The 19711-nt window shown below is 50.4% G+C and overlaps 1 protein-coding gene across 1 annotated transcript in view; it reads left to right on the top strand.

Moving 5' to 3' along the window:
* rapsn (receptor-associated protein of the synapse, 43kD) overlaps nucleotides 1–19711 on the top strand; it is a 185031-nt gene that overhangs the window by 58165 nt on the left and 107155 nt on the right. The window contains exon 3 of the mRNA XM_072518720.1: nucleotides 19464–19586. Within this exon, the coding sequence (XP_072374821.1) occupies nucleotides 19464–19586 (123 nt within the window). The remainder of the gene's footprint in view (nucleotides 1–19463; nucleotides 19587–19711) is intronic.

The raw sequence follows: 19711 nt of genomic DNA, 5'->3' as shown, positions 1-19711 counted from the left end.
GACGGAGGACGACTGCCTGCAGCTGCATTGTGTGGCAGCTCCCCGTGTGGCCCCCATTGAGGTGACAGTACGGGTCAATGGTCACCCGCTTGAGATGGAGTTGGACACTGGCGCAGCGGTCTCCGTGATCGCCCAGAGGACATTCGACCGCATCAAGCAGGGTATACAGACCCTTACATTAACCGACTCACAGGACAGGTTGGCCACCTACACGGGGGAACCACTGGACATTGCAGGAACTACAATGACCCCTGTTGTTTATGGACACCAGGAGGGGCGTTTCCCACTTATCGTGGTGCGCGGCCATGGGCCCAGCCTGTTGGGTCGGGACTGGTTGCGCCATTTGCGATTGTAATGGCAGCACATCCTCCAAACAGTTTCTGAAGGGTTGACTGAGGTGCTAGGACGATACCTAGATGTACTCCAGCCTGGTTTGGGGAAAATAAAAGGGGCCGTAGCTCGTATCCAAGTCGAACCAGGAGCCACGCCGGTGGCCCGGTGCCTTACGCCTTGCTCGAGAAGGTAGAAGGGGAGCTCACTCGTTTGGAGAGTTTGGGTATTTTCAGGCCCGTCCGTTTTGCTGACAGGGCAGCACCAATTGTACCTATAATGAAGCCAGATGCCACAGTTTGCTTGTGTGGCGACTATAAACTTACAGTGAATACGGCTTCCCGACTTGACCGATATCCAATGCCTCGCATAGAAGATCTCTACGTGAAGCTTGCAGGCGGACTCTCCTTCACAAAATTAGATATGAGTCACGCCTACCTGCAGTTGGAGCTGGACCCTGCCTCCCGACCATATGTAACGATTAATACACACCGGGGCCTGTATGAATATACACGGTTGCCCTTTGGAGTATCCTCTGCCTGCGCTATTTTTCAACGTGTTATGGAGGGAATTTTGCAAGGTTTACCACGTGTTGCTATCTACTTAGATGACGTTTTGATTACAGGGACGTCGGAGCAGGAACATTTGGAAAATCTGGAGGCTGTCCTTAGACGCTTTTCGGAGGCTGGCGTCCATTTACTTTGCACAAAGTGCGTATTTCAGGCAAAGGAAGTAGTCTACCTAGGTTATCGGGTGGACCGCGAAGGTTTGCACCCCGTTGCAGAGAAGGTGCGTGCGATTCAACAGGCCCCCGCCCCGACTGACACTTCGCATCTTCGTTCTTTTCTCGGTCTCGTAAACTATTCCGGGAAGTTCCTCCCCAATCTGGCAACTACGCTGGCCCCATTGCACCTTCTGCTAAAGAAAAATCACACCTGGGTTTGGGGTCAGCCGCAAAAAACCGCTTTCCGGCGGGTAAAGCAACAATTGTCGTCGTCTGGGTTACTAACCCACTATGATCCTGGAAAGCCTTTGCTCGTCACATGTGATGCATCCCCGTATGGTATTGGGGCCGTCCTGTCCCACAAGATGGAGAATGGGGCCGAGCGACCGATAGCTTTCGCCTCCCGCACATTGACTGCAGCGGAGAAAAAGTACGCGCAGATCGAGAAGGAGGGCCTGGCAGTGGTTTTTGCGGTGAAACGCTTCCACCAGTACGTATATGGCTGCCATTTCACTATCGTGACTGATCATAAGCCTCTGCTGGGACTTTTCACAGAGGGTAAGCCAATACCGCTCATTGCTTCCGCACGGATCCAGCGCTGGGCTTTGTTGCTTGCTGCATACGAGTATTCTCTGGAGCACAAACCAGGAACGCAGATAGCAAATGCCGATGCACTAAGCCGATTGCCTTTATCGACCGGCCCCATGTCGACCCCCACGACCGGTGAGGTGGTTACAACCCTAAATTGTATGGACACCTTGCCTGTCACGGCATCACAGATCTGTGAGTGGACCCAGACGGAGCCAGTCCTGTCAAAGGTTCGGCACATAGTCCTGTATGGTGGGCAGCACAGACAGCTCCCAGCCAAGTTGCGGGCATTTTCCTCCAAGCTGTCAGAATTCAGCGTGGAAGACGGCATCCTCTTGTGGGGGACGCGTGTGATTGTCCCAGAAAAAGGCCAGGAGCTGATACTAGCAGACTTGCACAATGGGCATCCAGGTGTGACCAAAATGAAAATGTTGGCCCGGAGCTATGTCTGGTGGCCAGGCCTCTGTGGTGTTGGGTGCTCTGGTGCACAGATGAGCCAACACAGTTGTATGTGGTACAACTCTATTTTATTATAACTCTTATAATACAGTTCGTTCTGGATACTCTGCACGTGCTGTCTCCCTAAGTGTGTTTGGCAACAGATGTGTCCTGGTTCTCCTCTGCAGCTAATACTGACCACCGGGGGTCGTGTCTGTGCTTTTATATCTTTCTGTCATTGGTTGTGGTGTTGTGTGTTCTGATTTGTCTGTTGGTGTGTCTATCATGATGTGTGTGTTTGAATATCATGACATCCCCCTTTTTACAAAGATATGTGCCTACGTGGTTATAAATATAATTGTGTCGTGAGTGCATCGAAGAGTGTGTGTGTGTGTTATGTACAGCGTGTGTATATGACGTAACTATTTACATGGGGCGATGTCGGGTGCGTCACACTAACAAGGTTGTACCATAACAAAACTTGGATGCGAGAGAAAAAAAAAAACTTGAACATTGGTCTGGTCAGACGATATCTGGAACAATAAACAACAACAGGTTATAATACAGAAGTGTTTGACTTTTTGAACGTATGAACAGCGTTATAAGTCCAGTCTAATGGGTGACCGCCTCAAGAATGGGCTGGTCCTCAAGCCGGTTCAGCTGTGGAGATTTGGTTCTGGTGGCGATGGAAGGGGCATGATCCGTGGCATCTCCACGAAGTCATCCTTGGGAACCAGTGGAGGATCCGGCGTGTGCGTACGGTTCAGTTGCGAGCGTGGAAGGCGGCGCAAAGCTCGCTGATTGCGCCTACGCACCAATCCATCCGCCCTGCATGCCAGGAACAAGGTGGAGTCTTTTTCTTTTTATGTTTGTGGTGGACGGCATCTTGTAGCCGATGGGTCGTTGCCATCGAAGTAGCACCATCACTAATATCATGCAAGGCGATGACTGTGCCAGATGTGGAAGTTGGCCGAGACCGTGTACGCTGGTTCCGGCCACCTGCTGTGCCGGAAGGGCGACTCCGCAGAGAAACGTCGAAGCATGTCGCCTTGGAGAGAGAATTGTTGCTCGCATCAACGTCTGGCGATGGCGCGAATTGGTGTGTCCATCTTGGACCGCCGGTGCTGGTTGCCACTGCCGACCCAGTGGGACTGCCACGCGATCCATTCCCTGTCGCCGTGGCATCCGCCGTCACCCTGAGCGTGCCATCACCGAGGCCGCGACACCGCCCGTCCGGAGCAAGGTCTGGCGTGCGCGAATCAGAGTCGGCGCTTGGCTGCTCCCCATCTGGAGTCCGGTCTGCCTTCCGTCGATGCCCCCCGTCCGGAGTCCCAACAGGTTCACTGGAGGCAGCCGAGATTCCCTGAAGCTGCACTTCTGGAGTCGGAACATGCAGGAATGCACCAACCAGTGGAGAGGGTCGAGCCATCGAGGGTGGAAGCGGTGCGCTGCCACCGCAGTCGTCAGTGGTCCCACCGTGATCGTCGAGTGCCTCGGTACGCACTAGGCGAGGTCTGTCACCTTGCACCTTTTGCATGGGAAGTGGGATGCTGTCGTCACTCGTCTCACATCCCGTGGATAGATCCTCATTAGCAGCTTGCTGTTCACTAGGGTTGGGTAAATTGTCAGAGTTTTCATCTGGTGGTGCACACCATGTCGGTGGACTGTCATTGTCTTGCCGTTGTCCTTCATTTGGGCTTTTCTTCTTTGGAATTTTAAATCTTCCCCCAGACATTGCAGAACCTTGTTTATTACCCCCAAATTCTCCCATAGGTATGGTCTCGAATATAGGATCCAATGTTTCTATCGACATTGTACTATTTTCCAAAGAACATTCCGTTTCACTTTTCTTCTCAGGTGCCTCATGTGTATCTTTGTCTAATGTACATGCCTTCATGGTCTCTGGGTCTGATTTTGCTGGGACTGGCATGGTCACAGTCTCTCTTTTACTGTTCTCAATTGCCCACCTTATACTCCCCATACATAACTGCTTAATCACTGGGGTTAGTGTGGTACAATGGATAATCGGGTCGACCTTATCTGCATCTTCACCATTAGTGGAAAGCACACTTGGTTCACTTGACACTGCTGTGGGTTTTAAATTCGTTATCTGGCTACTCGATGTCGGTGTCCTCAGGATTCTTGCTCCAATGTTCTGCTCAATAATCAGTGGAGCGTGTATAGGTTCAATGCAATTAATGTTCCCCTCAAGGTTTGAAGAGTCATTACTGACTAACTGCTGGTCTCCGAAGTTGGGATTTTGCGGTGTTGTGTTGAAGGGAGACATTTGTCCCTGCTGTAGATATGATTCAGGTTGTGTTATTTCCATTACCTGAGGATCAATGTCTTGTCCATTTTTTCGATCCGTACTAAAACACTGGCAATTCTCAGTCTGCTCCTTGCAAGTTAAACATTCAATTAATTTTGTTAGCAAATCCTCAGCATCCTTCTGTGGCCGTGCAGCATTATTAATCTCTGTTCGGCTATAATGATCCTGAAGGTCAGCGCATAAACCTTTTTTCTTCGGGCTTGGATGAGGCGATTCCTTTGGCTTGTCTTCAGTTGGGCTTGAACAGTCTTCAGCGCTGTGCCCTTCATTGTAGCATGAGAGACCGTCATGTTCATGCTGCTGTGTAGTGGAGCATGGTAGGCTGTTATAGCCTTCTTGCTGTTCACGTGAGCATGGCAGACTTGCATCGTCTGCCGCTGGTTGGTCAGGAGAGGTTGCTAGACCCTCATGGTCTTGTTCCTGCAAGGACTGCGCTCTGGAGTCTTGCGTTCCTTCCATCGTGGAGTCCGTCCACGAGCTCTCTGTGGAGGCTTGTGACACTGGAGTCACTTCTTGTTCGTGCAAGGACTGCGCTCTGGAGTCTTGCATTTCTGCAATTGTGGAGTCTGTCCACGAGCTTGCTGTGGAAGCTTGTGACACTGGAGTCACTTCTGGTTCATGCGAGGACTGCACTCTGGAGTCTTGCATGTCTTCTTTCATAGAGTCGGGAACGTTGAGCGGGACGTGGACCACGCTCTGTGTGGCAGCAGGGCACTCTCCGTGTGCTTGCACCGCTCCCTGTCTGTTAATGTCAGGCTGCAGCATCATCCGGTACTGATAAGTTGGAACGTCATATCTGCTGGATTGAAGATCCTCAAATCCGAAAAATGAATCCGCATCTGCGTCGGATTCAATGTGGGGGCCGCCAATGTGCAACACGAAAGGTTCGTCCGAGTCATAGTCATATAGGACCACGGAGCTATCATTGGGCTCGCGAGGTCCGGAAACACTGTAAAGATCGTCATCGAAGTATTCAAGGTCGGAATCATCGGCTTGTGCGTAGGTAACTGCTTGTCGGAGGGTTCTTCGGAGGTCAAATTCATCTCCTGGGTCAATTTGCGGCACTGTGCTGTCATTCCAGGTGAGGGAAGGTTGTTTTACAGCTTTAACAGATTTTTGTTTTTTTGATTTGGGACGTTTCCCTTTTAAATTGGATTTGGGACATTTCCCTTTTAAATTGGTGCAGTCTGGGGCCTCTGACATCCTGACGCTCGGTATGTAGCACGTAGGAAGCGACTGCGCATGCTCAGATCGCTGTTCCTTTACTGATGGCCGTTTTCTTGACTGCGCATGCGCAGCATCTCGCGCATGCGCAAACGAAACTTCCGGTTCTGCGCACTTCTCGCGCAACTGTGCTAGCGTTATACCTTTAGCAAGATGGCCGCCGACCTCGACCCAGCCTTCTCTCAGGCCCGGGATTTCGGCCTCTGGGAATTCGGGCTCCGGGATCCCAGCCACGAGGTGAGTACTGCAGCTTTTCTTACCTTTATTTGCCGATTGGATTGCGTTTTCTTCACAGTACTTGGAGAATTTGCCCAGGACTGCCTGGTAATCGTACCTTTGCTGCCTCCTGAAGAACCTGAACCTTGTGAATATTTCTCTTGCCCTTGCACCGGCGATGGTGAGGAGAAATTCAATTTTTTCCCTATCATCCAGGTCTTTGAGTTCAGCTGCCACCAGGAACAATTCGAACATTTGCCGGAATCGCCGCCAGTTTTCGCGGAGATCGCCGTAGCACTGGAGCGCCTGCGGAACCGGGAGCTCTATCATTTTGCCTGGGCACTGCTGGTTGTCTGTGTACACTGAGGTATGCCGGCAGGTATCGATCCACTCCTGTACCATGTGGTGTTGGGTGCTCTGGTGCACAGATGAGCCAACACAGTTGTATGTGGTACAACTCTATTTTATTATAACTCTTATAATACAGTTCGTTCTGGATACTCTGCACGTGCTGTCTCCCTAAGTGTGTTTGGCAACAGATGTGTCCTGGTTCTCCTCTGCAGCTAATACTGACCACCGGGGGTCGTGTCTGTGCTTTTATATCTTTCTGTCATTGGTTGTGGTGTTGTGTGTTCTGATTTGTCTGTTGGTGTGTCTATCATGATGTGTGTGTTTGAATATCATGACAGCCTCGACACCGACATTGAGAAGGTGGCCCAAAACTGCTCCATTTGCCAGGAGCATCAGAAGCTTCCGCCGGCCGCTCCCCTACATCACTTGGGCACGCTTGCATGCAGATGTCGCAGGCCCTTTTCAAGGATCCATGCTCCTTCTATGAATCGACGCCCAGTCTAAATGGCTAGAGGTGCATAAAATGCAGGGGACAACGTCCTGCGCAACAATTGAAAAGATGCGTTTGTCCTTTAGCAAACATGGCCTCGCCGAGGTGCTGGTCACGGATGACGGCACTCCATTCACGAGTGAGGAGTTTGCGAGGTTCATGAAGATGAACGGCATATGCCATATCCGCACTGCCCCTTACCACCCGGCTTCAAATGGGTTGGCAGAGCGCGCAGTCCAGACATTCAAAAGAGGCCTAAAGAAGCAGTCTTCCGGATCAATGGACACGAGACTGGCTCGCTTTTTGTTTACGTATAGGACCACCCCCCATACAGTGACTGGGGTAGCTCCCGCAGAACTCCTAATGGGCCGGAGACTTCGCACCCGCCTTAGTATGGTTTTCCAGGACATTGGCGCAAAAGTACGCCGCACACAAGAACGGCAGGGACAGGGATTTTCTCGGCATCGGCCGATTCGGCAGTTTGCGCCCGGTGACCCAGTGTTCGTTCGGAATTTTGCTGGTGGTGCCCAGTGGGTTCCTGGCGTACTCTTTTGCCAAACGGGCCCTATATCTTACCAGGTGCAAGCCCAGGGTCGTCTCCAGCGCAAACATGTAGACCACGTTCGGTCCAGAAGACTATCCCCTCCAAAGATTCCCCGCCCCCGGAGCTCATTTCAACAGCCGCAGAGACCAGAGACAAGTGAACGTAGTCCTCACAATCTTCCATTGGTGCCTCACTCAAAGCCTGCACAGGTCGTTACAGAACCGAATGGAGATAGAGACGCTGACATGACGGAGGCAGCAGACTCTGACTCCGAGATGGAGACACAGGACGCATCAGAGGGGGAATCCTCGGGTCCACGGGCCGTGGATGTACAACCGTTACGCCGTTCATCACGGAAGCGCCGATCTCCGTCCCGTTACACGCCGCCTGATCCAGCGCCGCGTGCAAATGGTGTCCGGCCTGCGGCAAAACGAGTCCGACGCCCTCCTTTGCCAGGGTCTTCGGTGGATTCCTTGGACTTTGTGGGGGAGGGATGTTATAACCTGCCTGCTTACCATTGGCTGGGGACTAATGACAATCCTACAATCCTGTGGGAGTATGAGCTTCCCCAATGAGGGGGGCGGAGAAACCATTAGTAAACTCCAAGTATAAATAAAGCTGGCCAGTTTAGGAACCAGTAGGAAGGAGTGTGCAGCAAGGGAAGTTGCTGCTGCTGTTATATATATATGTTATTGTAAATAAATGTTATTACTTTGTATCCTTAAAACTCGTGCTGGATTCTTCGTGGCCCTCACAAAATCCACCTTCCTGGATTTCTTTTTTAATCTGAGGTACACTCTCCTTATTATCTCCCATCAGATCACCTTTGCCTCTACCACTTGAGTATTTCTCATGTCCGCAGTTTCTATCCCTCACAGGCTGAAACTGATGTCGGAAATCAAGCTTTGATTTATGAACTAATTCATAATCATCTGCCATTTCTGCTGCTAACCTCACAGTTTTAACCCTCTGCTCTTCCACATGAGTTCTCATTACATCAGGAATTGAATTTTTAAACTCCTCCAAAAGTATAATTTGTCTGAGAGCTTCATACGTTTGGTTTATTTTCAAAGCCCTGATCCACCTATTAAAATTAATCTGTTTGATCCTTTCAAACCCCATGTCTGTTTGACCAAATTCTTTCCTTAAATTTCTAAACCTTTGCCTGTAGACTTCAGGCACTAGTTCATATGCACCTAAAATGGATTTTTTCACCTCCTCATACGTCCCAGATACCTCCTCCGGTAGTGATGCAAACACTTCACGAGCTCTACCTACCAACTTTGTTTGAATCGGTAATACCCACATCTCCTGTGGCCATTTCATTTGTTTAGCTACCTTCTCAAATGAAATGAAAAAGGCTTCCACCTCCTTCTCACCAACCCTTGGCAATGCTTGGACACATTTAAATAGATCCCCACCAAACCTTCGACTATGATGCTCTTTCTCTTTATCCTCATCACTATCCTCCAACTGTACGTTTCCCTTTACATCCGCCAATTTTAACTGACTGTCATGTTTCATGGCCATTTTCCGAAGTTCAAGTTTTCTCTTTCTTTTTTCTCTCTCTCTCTTTCTTTTTCCTCTCTCTCTCTTTCTCTCTCTCTTTTTTTCCTGCACTGTATCTCCCTTTCTCCTTCTTCTGCTCGGGCTATTCTTTCTGTTTTCCTTTCTTCTCTCTCTTTTTCTTTTTCCTCTCTATCCCTAATAGGCCATCTGCCCCTCGAGCCTGCTCCGCCATTCAGTGAGATCATGGTTGACCTTTTGTGGACTCAGCTCCACTTTCCGGCCCGTATTCGTATTCAAGCTGCTTTCATTTTTTCTCATGTTCCATCTGTTTAATTTGTAACTGAATTTTTGCCATTTCCAATGAGTCAGTTTGTATCTCAAGCAATTTTAATAGCACCTCCATAATTACCTCGTCTTTTTGCATTTTGTCAGGTAATGTTAACTGCAATGTTTTTGCCAAATCTAAAAGCCTGTTTTAGTCTCTGTCCGTAAGGTACTGCGTGTGACCGTCTCCACCCCCAAAAACTTCAGAGCCTCTGAAAGAGCCATTGTCTACAACACACTCCCTCCTTAAACTGGAATACCACACCTGAAAAACACCCACAATATGCTCACCCCTCACTGTCTTTAAGTTCACTAAGCCAATCCAATAGATAGACTTTTATCCCCCTCGAGCCCCCAATTTCTTATGGGCCAGGGTTTAGAGAACTCCAAAGTGTATCATGGAGTTTACCTGACCCACAACTTTTGATAGATTGTGGTTGTAAAGAACAAAGAACAAAGAAATGTACAGCACAGGAACAGGCCCTTCGGCCCTCCAAGCCCACGCCGACCATGCTGCCCGACTAAACTACAATCTTCTACACTTCCTGGGTCGGTATCCCTCGATTCCCCATCTTATTCATGTATTTGTCAAGGTGCCCCTTAAATGTCACTATCGTCCCTGCTTCCACCACTTCCTCCGGTAGCGAGTTCCAGGCACCCACTACCCTCTGCGTAAAAAACTTGCCTCGTACATCTACTCTAAACCTTGTCCCTCTCACCTTAAACCTATGCCCCCTAGTAATTGACCCCTCTACCCCGGGGAAAAGCCTCTGACTATCCACTCTGTCTATGCCCCTCATAATTTTGTAGACCTCTATCAGGTCGCCCCTCAACCTCCTTCGTCCCAGTGAGAACAAACCGGGTTTATTCAACCGCTCCTCATAGCTAATGCCCTCCATACCAGGCAACATTCTGGTAAATCTCTTCTGCACCCTCTCTAAAGCCTCCACATCCTTCTGGTAGTGTGGCGACCAGAATTGAACACTATACTCCAAGTGTGGCCTAACTAAGGTTCTATACAGCTGCAACATGACTTGCCAATTCTTATACTCAATGCCCCGGCCAATGAAGGCAAGCATGCCGTATGCCTTCTTGACTACCTTCTCCACCTGTTTTGCCCCTTTCAGTGACCTGTGGACCTGTACACCTAGATCTCTTTGACTTTCAATACTCTTGAGGGTTCTACCATTCACTGTATATTCCCTACCTGCATTAGACCTTCCAAAATGCATTACCTCATATTTGTCCGGATTAAACTCCATAATATGGGGAGCACATGGCCCTACTCTGCAGGTGCGATGTAACAGAAATCTACAGTACTTTTAAATTAAAACAATGTTTATTTATGAAACCAGTTAACACTTTATAAACCCACAGCAAATATCTTACCAACTATCAACACCAATAAATCCCCAAAAGATTACAGTACTCTATAAGTAACTCTTAATCTTTCCTTGCAACATCCAGAAGACAAAAATAATCCTTTTACAGAAAGACATCAGGTTTAACTCACTACTGCGAACAGTTACCACTTTGAAATCACCAAATGAATATTCATGAGCTTTCAGAGATTCATACACATCTTGCTGTAACTGCAGCTTCTCCAAATCTAAAACAAAACTAAACACACCCTGTAGCTGCGAGCTCAAAGTGAAAGTAAAAGCAGACAGGTAGCCCAGCTCCACCCAGATTCTGACATCACTGATAAACACCCATTTCTTAAAGGTATATCCACTACAGCTATTTTATAACCCCCATTTCTTAAAGGTACTCTCACCTGACAGGGGCACCACCAATTCTTTCCACGTATAACGCCACGGATCTTCCACGCATCGGAGAATCTGGCCCACGGTCTTTATTCATTTGTAAAATTGCGTGAAGTGCTTTGGAAAGTCAGCCAGAGATTTGGATCACCAGCAGCATTCATTATATTCTATGACCATATGGCAGGAACTATGCTTTGTAATGGATTGGTGACTGGGCCATTTTAGTCTGGATCGATGTCCAGCAAGAATGCTCTTTACTATCTACCTCAGCCTGATCATGGAACTCACTTGTGACCAACAAGGGTTTCAACCTCAGTAGAATCCAGACAAAGGGGACCGTCCAGCTTACCCACAGCTTATAATATGCCATTGTACAATATGACTATGCAGTTGTGGCCACACTGCCTGCAGACCTCCCTCAACCTCATCTTACTCCCTCCACCTACCACTACAATCAACTACATCTCCAGCCATTTTTTTTTCTTTTTGGGATGTGGACTGTATTTGTTACCCATCCCTAATTCCCCAGTTAACAGTCAATCACTTTGCTGTGGACCTGTCAGCCAGACCAGGTAAGGACGGCAGATTTCCTTCCAGATGAGTTTTTACGGCAATCGACAATGGTTTTATGTTCATCGTTAGACTTTTAATTACAGATATTCATTGAATTTAAATGTTGTTATCTGCTGTGATGGGTTTCGTGCCCAGGTCCCCAGAGCATTAATCTGGGTCTCTGGATTACTCGTCCAGTGTGCTGAATGTAGAAAATCCAGATATATTGTATTATAAGTACTTGGTGAAGTAAGGCTTAAAATCCTGGGTTAGTGTGTTTGACTGCTGCAGTCATGATTTTAAAAGAATCCTTGTTTGAAAGACAACAAAGCTTTTAGGAATATAAGGGCGCTTCCTGTTTATTCCCTTAATTACTCTTTCTTTAATTTTGTCATTATGATTTTGATCCATAGAAGATTAATGTTCATGTATCTTTAAGATGAGTAGCAGCATTCAGAAGTTACCGGAGGTTTCCGGTTGCGGCTATGCAGAGCTAAGCCGCACATTCGGCGGCTCCCGCTAAAATGGACTTTTGGGCTCTCCTGAGGAGCCCCAAAGGCAATTGTTTCGACAACTTCCAGTGTGGGAAGGTGAGCAAGGTCCCCCCTCCATAGTATATGGAGTGGATTGGTCAAAAAAGCGTTTTTGGAGCAGCGAAAAGTGCAAGGGAGAAAAAACAAGATGGCGGTGGGCGGAGATCAAGCGGCATGGGTGCAGGAGCAGCAGGAGTTTCTCAGGCGCTGCTTTGAGGAGCTGAAGAAAGAGGTGCTGGCGCCAATGCTGACAGCGATCGAGGGGTTAGTGGAGACCCAGAAGGCCCAAGGGGCAGCGATCCAGGAGGTGCGGGAAAAAACCGCGGAGAACGAGGATGAGATCTTGGGCCTGGCGGTGAAGGTGGAGGCACATGAGGCGCAGCACAAGAGGTGGGCGGAAAGATTTGAGGACCTGGAGAATAGGTCGAGGAGGAAGAATCTTCGGATTCTGGGTCTCCCTGAAGGAGTGGAGGGGGCCGATGCTGGAGCATATGTGAGCACGATGCTCAACTCGCTGATGGGTGCGGAGACCTCTCTGAGTCCCCTGGAGCTAGATGGGGCTCATTGGGTCCTGGCAAGGAGACCCAAGGCCAACGAGCCGCCAAGGGCGGTAGTGGTGAGGTTTCACCGTCTCGTGGATAGAGAGTGTGTTTTGAGATGGGCCAAGAAAGAGCGGAGCAGCTGATGGGAGAATACGGTGATCCGAATCTATCAGGACTGGAGTACGGAGGTGGCAAAGAAGAGAGCTGGTTTTAATCGGGCCAAGGCGGTGCTCCATCAGAAGGGGGTGAGGTTCGGAATGCTGCAGCCAGCGCGATTGTGGGTCACATTTCAGGATCGACACCACTACTTCGAAACGCCTGAGGAGGCTTGGAGCTTTATACAAACTGAAAAGTTGGACTCAAACTGAGGGTCTGTGGTTGTGGGGGGGATGTCGGTTGTATACAGGGTTTTAACTATGCGTAGGGAATGTTCCACGGGTTGGGTGATGGATGGGGATGGGGGAAGAGATCTGATGGGGAGACTGTGAGAGAATGTGGAGGGAGGGGAGGACCGGGGATGGGGGAATTGGGATTAGGCCGTAAAAGGAGCTGCGCCAGAGGGGGTGGGTCTGGCTTAGGAAAGCGCGGGCTTTTTCTCGCGTTGGGGAAGGACGGAGGGGCGGGGTGGAGGAGCGCACACTGACTGCTGGGTAGGAGGGGGAGGGGGGATTCCCACACGGGGGAGGGTCAATGGGATGGCGGGGGAGGCCGGGGTCAGCAGGAGTCAGCTGACTTACGGGAGTGTTATGGGGGGAGCAAAAGAGCTAGACATGGATCTAGCGGGGGGAAGGGGGGGGGGGTATAGGGTTGCTGCTGCATTAGCCGATGGGGAACTGGAAACAGAAGAAGTGGTCGGGACGGGGGTCCCCCGTCTGGGGGACTGGAGGGTGTGGGAGGCGCGGACACGGGACTGGCCTTGAAAAGGAGATGGCTAGTCGGCCGGGGAGGGGGGGGGGTGGGAAGCCCCCCAATCCGACTGATAACTTGGAATGTGAGGGGCCTGAATGGGCCGGTTAAGAGGGCCCTAGTGTTCGCGCACTTAAAGGGACTGGAGGCAGACGTGATCATGCTTCAGGAGACACATTTGAAGGTGGCAGACCAGGTCAGGTTACGAAAGGGATGGGTAGGACAGGTATTCCATTCGGGGCTGGATGCAAAGAACTGAGGGGTGGCAATACTGGTGGGGAAGCAGGTGTCGTTTGATGCCAAGAATATTGTAGTGGACAATGGAGGTCGATACGTGACGGTGAGCGGTAGGTTGCAGGGGGCGTGGGTGGTATTGGTAAACGTATATGCCCCAAACTGGGATGATGCTGGATTTATGAAGCACATGTTGGGGCGGATTCCGGATCTGGAGGCAGGAAGCTTGATAATGGGGGGGGATTTCAACACGGTGTTGGACCCAGCCTTAGTTCTCTCCAAATCTAGGACGGGGAAGAGGCCGGCTGCGGCCGAGGTGTTTAGGGGGTTTATGGACCAGATGGGGGCAGTAGATCCATGGAGATTTGCTAGGCCCCTGGCCAGGGAATTTTCCTTTTTTTCTCACGTACACAGAGCCTACTCCCGGATAGATTTTTTTGTTTTGAGTAGGGCGCTGATCCCGAAGGTGGAGGGAACGGAGTATTCGGCCATAGCCATCTCAGACCACGCCCCGCACTGGGTGGAGCTGGAGTTAGGAGAAGAGAGGGACCAACGCCCGCTGTGGCGTCTGGATGTGGGATTACTGGCAGATGAGGTGGTGTGCGGGGGTGCATTGAAAGGTATTTGGAGGCCAACAACAATGGGGAGGTGCAGGTGGGGGTAGTATGGGAGGCACTGAAGGCGGTGGGCAGGGGAGAGTTAATCTCCATCAGGGCTCACCGGGAGAAGAGAGAGGGCAGGGAAAGGGAGAGGTTAGTGGGGGAGATCCTAAGTGTAGACAGAAGATATGCAGAGGCCCCCGAGGAAGGACTACTTAGGGAGCGACGAAGTCTCCAGACGGAATTCGACCTGTTGACCACAGGGAAGGCAGAGGCACAGTGGAGGAAAGCACAGGGGGTGACGTACGAGTATGGGGAGAAGGCGAGCCGGATGCTGGCACATCAGCTCCGTAAGAGGATGGCAGCGAGTGAGATAGGTGGAGTCAAGGATAGCAGGGAAACTACGGTGCGGCGTGCGGTGAAAGTAAATGAGGCATTTAAGGACTTTTATGAGGAGCTGTACAGATCTCAGCCCCCAGCGGGGGAAGAGGGGATGCGACGATTTCTAGATCAACTGAGGTTCCCGAGGGTGGAGAAGCAGGAGGTGGCTGGTTTGGGGGCGCCAATTGGGTTGGAGGAGCTGGTTAAAGGACTGGGGAGCATGCAGGCGGGGAAGGCCCCGGGGCCAGATGGGTTCCCGGTTGAGTTTTACAGGAGGTATCCGGACCTGTTAGCCCCGTTGCTAGTGAGGACTTTCAATGAGGCAAGGGAGGGGGGGACCCTGCCCCCGACAATGTCCGGGGCGCTGATCTCTCTGATCTTGAAGCGGGACAAGGACCCACTGCAATGTGGGTCGTATAGACCGATCTCGCTCCTCAATGTGGATGCTAAGTTGCTGGCAAAAGTGCGGGCTACGAGAATTGAGGACTGTGTTCCGGGGGCGATTCATGAGGACTAGACGGGATTTGTAAAGGGCAGGCAGCTAAACACCAATGTGCGGAGGCTCCTGAACATGATTATGATGCCATCGGTGGAGGGAGAGGCGGAGATAGTGGCAGCTATGGACGCGGAGAAGGCCTTTGACCGAGTGGAGTGGGAGTATCTTTGGGAAGTGTTGCGGAGGTTTGGGTTTGGGGAGGGGTTTATCAGTTGGGTCAGGCTCCTGTATTGAGCCCCGGTGGCGAGTGTGGCTACGAATCGGCGGAGGTCGGAGCACTTTCGGCTGTACCGAGGGACGAGGCAGGGATGCCCCCTGTCCCCCCTGTTGTTTGCATTGGCAATTGAGCCTTTGGCCATGGCATTAAGCGAGTCCAGGAAGTGGAGGGGGGTGGTCCGAGGGGGAGAGGAGCATCGAGTGTCGCTGTATGCAGACGACCTGTTGCTGTATGTGGCAGATCCAGTGGAGGGGATGGTGGAGGTCATGCGGATCCTAAGGGAGTTTGGGGACTTCTCGGGCTATAAGCTCAATGTAGGGAAAAGTGAGCTCTTTGTGGTGCATCCAGGGGCCCAGGGAAGAGGGATAGACGACCTTCCGTTGAGGAAGGCGGAAAGGAGCTTTCGGTACTTGGGGATCCAGGTAGCTAGGAGCTGGGGGGCCCTGCACAAACTTAATTTGACGCGGCTGGTGGAGCAGATGGAAGAGGACTTCAAAAGATGGGATGTGTTGCCACTCTCGCTAGCGGGCAGGTTACAGTCGATTAAAATGATGGTCCTCCCGAGGTTTCTTTTTGTGTTCCAGTGCCTTCCTGTTATGATTACCAAGGCCTTTTTTAAGCGGGTGGGTGGGAGCATCATGGGTTTTGTGTGGGTAAACAAGACCCCGAGGGTAAGGAGGGGGTTTCTGGAGTGTAGTAGGGACAGAGGAGGGCTGGCGTTGCCGAATCTGGGTGGCTATTATTGGGCAGCCAACGTAGCGATGATCCGTAAGTGGGTAATAGAGGGAGAGGGGGCGGCATGGAAGAGGTTGGAGATGGCGTCCTGCAAAGGAACGAGCCTGAGGGCGCTGGTGACGGCACCGCTGCCGCTCTCTCCGACAAGGTACACCACGGGTCCGGTGGTGGCGGCAACGCTAAAGATCTGGGGGCAGTGGAGATGACATAGGGGTGAGATGGGAGCCTCGGTGTGGTCCACAATCCGGGAGAACCATCAGTTCGTCCCAGGGAGGATGGATGGGGGATTTCGGAGCTGGCATCGGGCAGGGATCAAAAGAATGGGGGACCTGTTTGTAGACGGGACGTTTGCGAGCCTAGGGGCGCTGGAGGAGAAGTTCAGGTTACCCCCGGGAAATGCGTTCAGGTATATGCAAGTGAGGGCGTTTGTGAGGCAGCAGGTGAGGGAATTCCCGTTGCTTCCAGCACAGAGGATTCAAGACAGGGTGATTTTGGGTGTATGAGTCGGAGAAGGCAAGGTTTTGGCGCTATATCAGGAGATGAAAGGAGAGGGGGAGGCTTTGGTAGAAGAGCTGAAGGGCAAGTGGGAGGAGGAGTTTAGGGAGGAGATTGATGAGGGTCTGTGGGCTGATGCCCTGAGTAGGGTTAATTCCTCTTCCTCATGTGCCAGGCTCAGCCTGATACAGTTTAAGGTTATTCACAGAGCGCATATGACAGGGGCGAGGCTGAGTAGGTTCTTTGGGGTGGAGGACAGATGTGGGAGGTGCTCGGGAAGCCCGGCGAATCACATCCACATGTTTTGGTCGTGCCCGGCACTGGATGGGTTCTGGAGGGGTTTCACGAGGACTATGTCCAAGGTGGTGAAAGTCCAGGTCAAACCAAGTTGGGGGCTGGAATTATTTGGGGTGGCGGACGTGCCGGGAGTGCAGGAGGCGAAAGAAGCTGGTATTCTGGCCTTTGCGTCCCTGGTAGCCCGGCGGAGGATCTTGCTCATGTGGAAAGACGTGAAGGCCCCCAGTGTGGAAGCCTGGATAAATGACATGGCAGGGTTCATTAAGCTGGAGAGGATAAAGTTTGCCTTGAGAGGGTCTGCGCAGGGGTTCTTCAGGCGGTGGCAACCGTTCCTAGACTATCTCGCGGAGCGCGAGAATGAGGTCGGTCAGCAGCAGCAACAACCCAGGGAGGGGGTGGGGGGGAGGGGGGTGTTTCTTTCGGGGGGGGGGGGTTATTTGGGCGGGTGGGTTTTTTTTTTCTTTCCCAGGGGTACTTGTAAAAAGCATATGGGAGGGTTAATATGTGCGGGAGAAACCCATTGGGTAAGTTCAGTATTATGTTTGATTGATATGTTTATGTTTTGCTCTTTTCTTTTCTGTTACGGAGGGGGGTGGGGAGAGGGAGGGGGGGGGGTTTAATTGGTTGAAAAATTTTTGTTGGAAAAACTTTGAATAAGCATATTTTTTTTAAAAAGAAGTTACCGGAACATAGAACATAGAACATAGAAAATACAGCACAGAACAGGCCCTTCGGCCCACGATGTTGTGCCGAACCTTTGTCCTAGATTAATCATAGATTATCATTGAATTTACAGTGCAGAAGGAGGCCATTCGGCCCTTTGAGTCTGCACCGGCTCTTGGAAAGAGCACCCTACCCAAACTCAACACCTCCACCCAACACCAAGGGCAATTTGGACATTAAGGGCAATTTATCATTGGCCAATTCACCTAACCCGCACATCTTTGGACTGTGGGAGGAAACCGGAGCACCCGGAGGTAACCCACGCAGACACGGGGAGGACGTGCAGACTCCGCACAGACAGTGACCCAAGCCGGAATCGAACCTGGGACCCTGGAGCTGTGAAGCAATTGTGCTATCCACAATGCTACCGTGCTGCCCTTGAGAACAAATAAATCAGAGATAATTCTAGTTCCTGTTCTTTTTGTCATCAAAGAATGAGAGATGGGCAAGGACTTAGTTTGATCGATTAGCTGGGGGCCAATGAATTGGGCCAAAAGGGGCAGCACGGTGGCTCAGTGGTTAGCACTGCTGCTTTACGGCACCGAAGACTCGTGTTCGACCATAGCCCCGGGTCATTGTCTGTGAGAAGTTTGCATATTCTCCCCGTGTCTGCGTGGGTCTCACCCCCACAACCACAAAAATGTGTAGGGTAGGTGGATTGGCTACCTTAATTGTCCCTTAATTGGAAAAAAAATTGGGTATTCTAAATTTATTTAAAAAATAGAATTGGGCCAATTACATTGCCTGGTAACAGATGGTGATTGGATCTTATTCCAGTGGGATGGTTCAGAGACCTGAAGGTTTCAGTTTGACTCCTGGCAGCTTAGAGGCCACACCCTTCTCTCTTCTCTCCGTGTTTCTCCAGGAAGGCTATCCCTGGAGCTGCAGTGAACATGAATGAGTGAATCTACAGGAAAACCATTACCTCCATAACCCAAAATATGTGCAGCGTAGGTGGATTGGCCACATTAAATTGCTCCTTAATTGGACAAAAAAGAATTGGATTCTCTAAAAAAAAAAGTTAAATTATTTTTGACTCTTTCCACCCCTCTGTGTTTGCCTGTCTTATGTGTGTGTAGTGAGTGGTGGGCGGGGGGGGGGGATTAAAGTGGGGAATAGGAATTAGTTTATGGTTAACCAGTTGTATTTCCTGCATAGTTCATTGTAGTTTTTTAAATAAATGAACTGTAATTGTGTTTAAACTTGTTAACCTGGTGATTGTAATTATTGGGCAGCCAAGGGCCAACGACTATTTTAAAGAATGATTAGATAATGGACCAGTTTGTGACCAGCAACTAACTATGTGGGAGGGAGGGCATAGAGACTGTCGCACAACAACACAGAATCGCCGAGCAGAAACTTATAGACAGGTTCCGCACACATGAGCACGGCCTCAACAGGGACCTTGGATTCATGTCGCATTACATTCACCCCCCACCATCTGGCCTGGGCTTGCAAAATCCTACCAACTGTCCTGGCTTGAGACAATACATACCTCTTTAATCTGTGATTATCCCTCTCTACAGTCGCACCATCTGGCCTTATAAAGACTAAATTACCTGCAAAGACTCGCATTCAAAGTATCATCTTGCATCATTGACTTTGCCTTTATATGAGTTTGTGAAACCCTCCTCTTCACTCACCTGATGAAGGAGCTGCGCTCCAAAAGCTAGTGATTCGAAACAAACCTGTTTAACTTTAACCTGGTGTTGGAAGATTTCTAACTGACTCTTTTATACCACGTGAACTAACAGTGTTTTAGTAAATTTTGTCGGCCAGGTCTTTCAAATTGTGTAAGGAAGGCAGGGCTCTACAGCACAATGGTCCACGGTACTCCATGATGGTCAACCAGGCACATAGCACTCAGGTGAGAGGGAATGCTGCTGCCTGTTTTATTGAAATCTGACTCATCTTTTGCAGAAAGCGTTACCTCGTTATGACTCTGCACTCAGCATCATGGCAGAGATCGGTAACCGCCTGGGGCAGGCCCAGGTTCTGATGGGAATCGCAAAGTGTTGGCTTCTTCGGAAGGAGCAGGACAAGGTAGGAGACAACATCCAGAGCTGGTTGGCTGGTCGATGTGCAAACACACTCATGCACTGATCTTTCAGTTAGTGCCAACTGTGGAGGTGATACTGATTTATTAAGTGATCGAGGTGGGCAGGTGG

The sequence above is a fragment of the Scyliorhinus torazame genome, chromosome 10 (assembly GCF_047496885.1).
Source record: "Scyliorhinus torazame isolate Kashiwa2021f chromosome 10, sScyTor2.1, whole genome shotgun sequence".
NCBI classification, from domain to species: Eukaryota; Metazoa; Chordata; class Chondrichthyes; order Carcharhiniformes; family Scyliorhinidae; genus Scyliorhinus; species Scyliorhinus torazame.
This window is presented reverse-complemented; position numbering and strand designations above follow the sequence as displayed.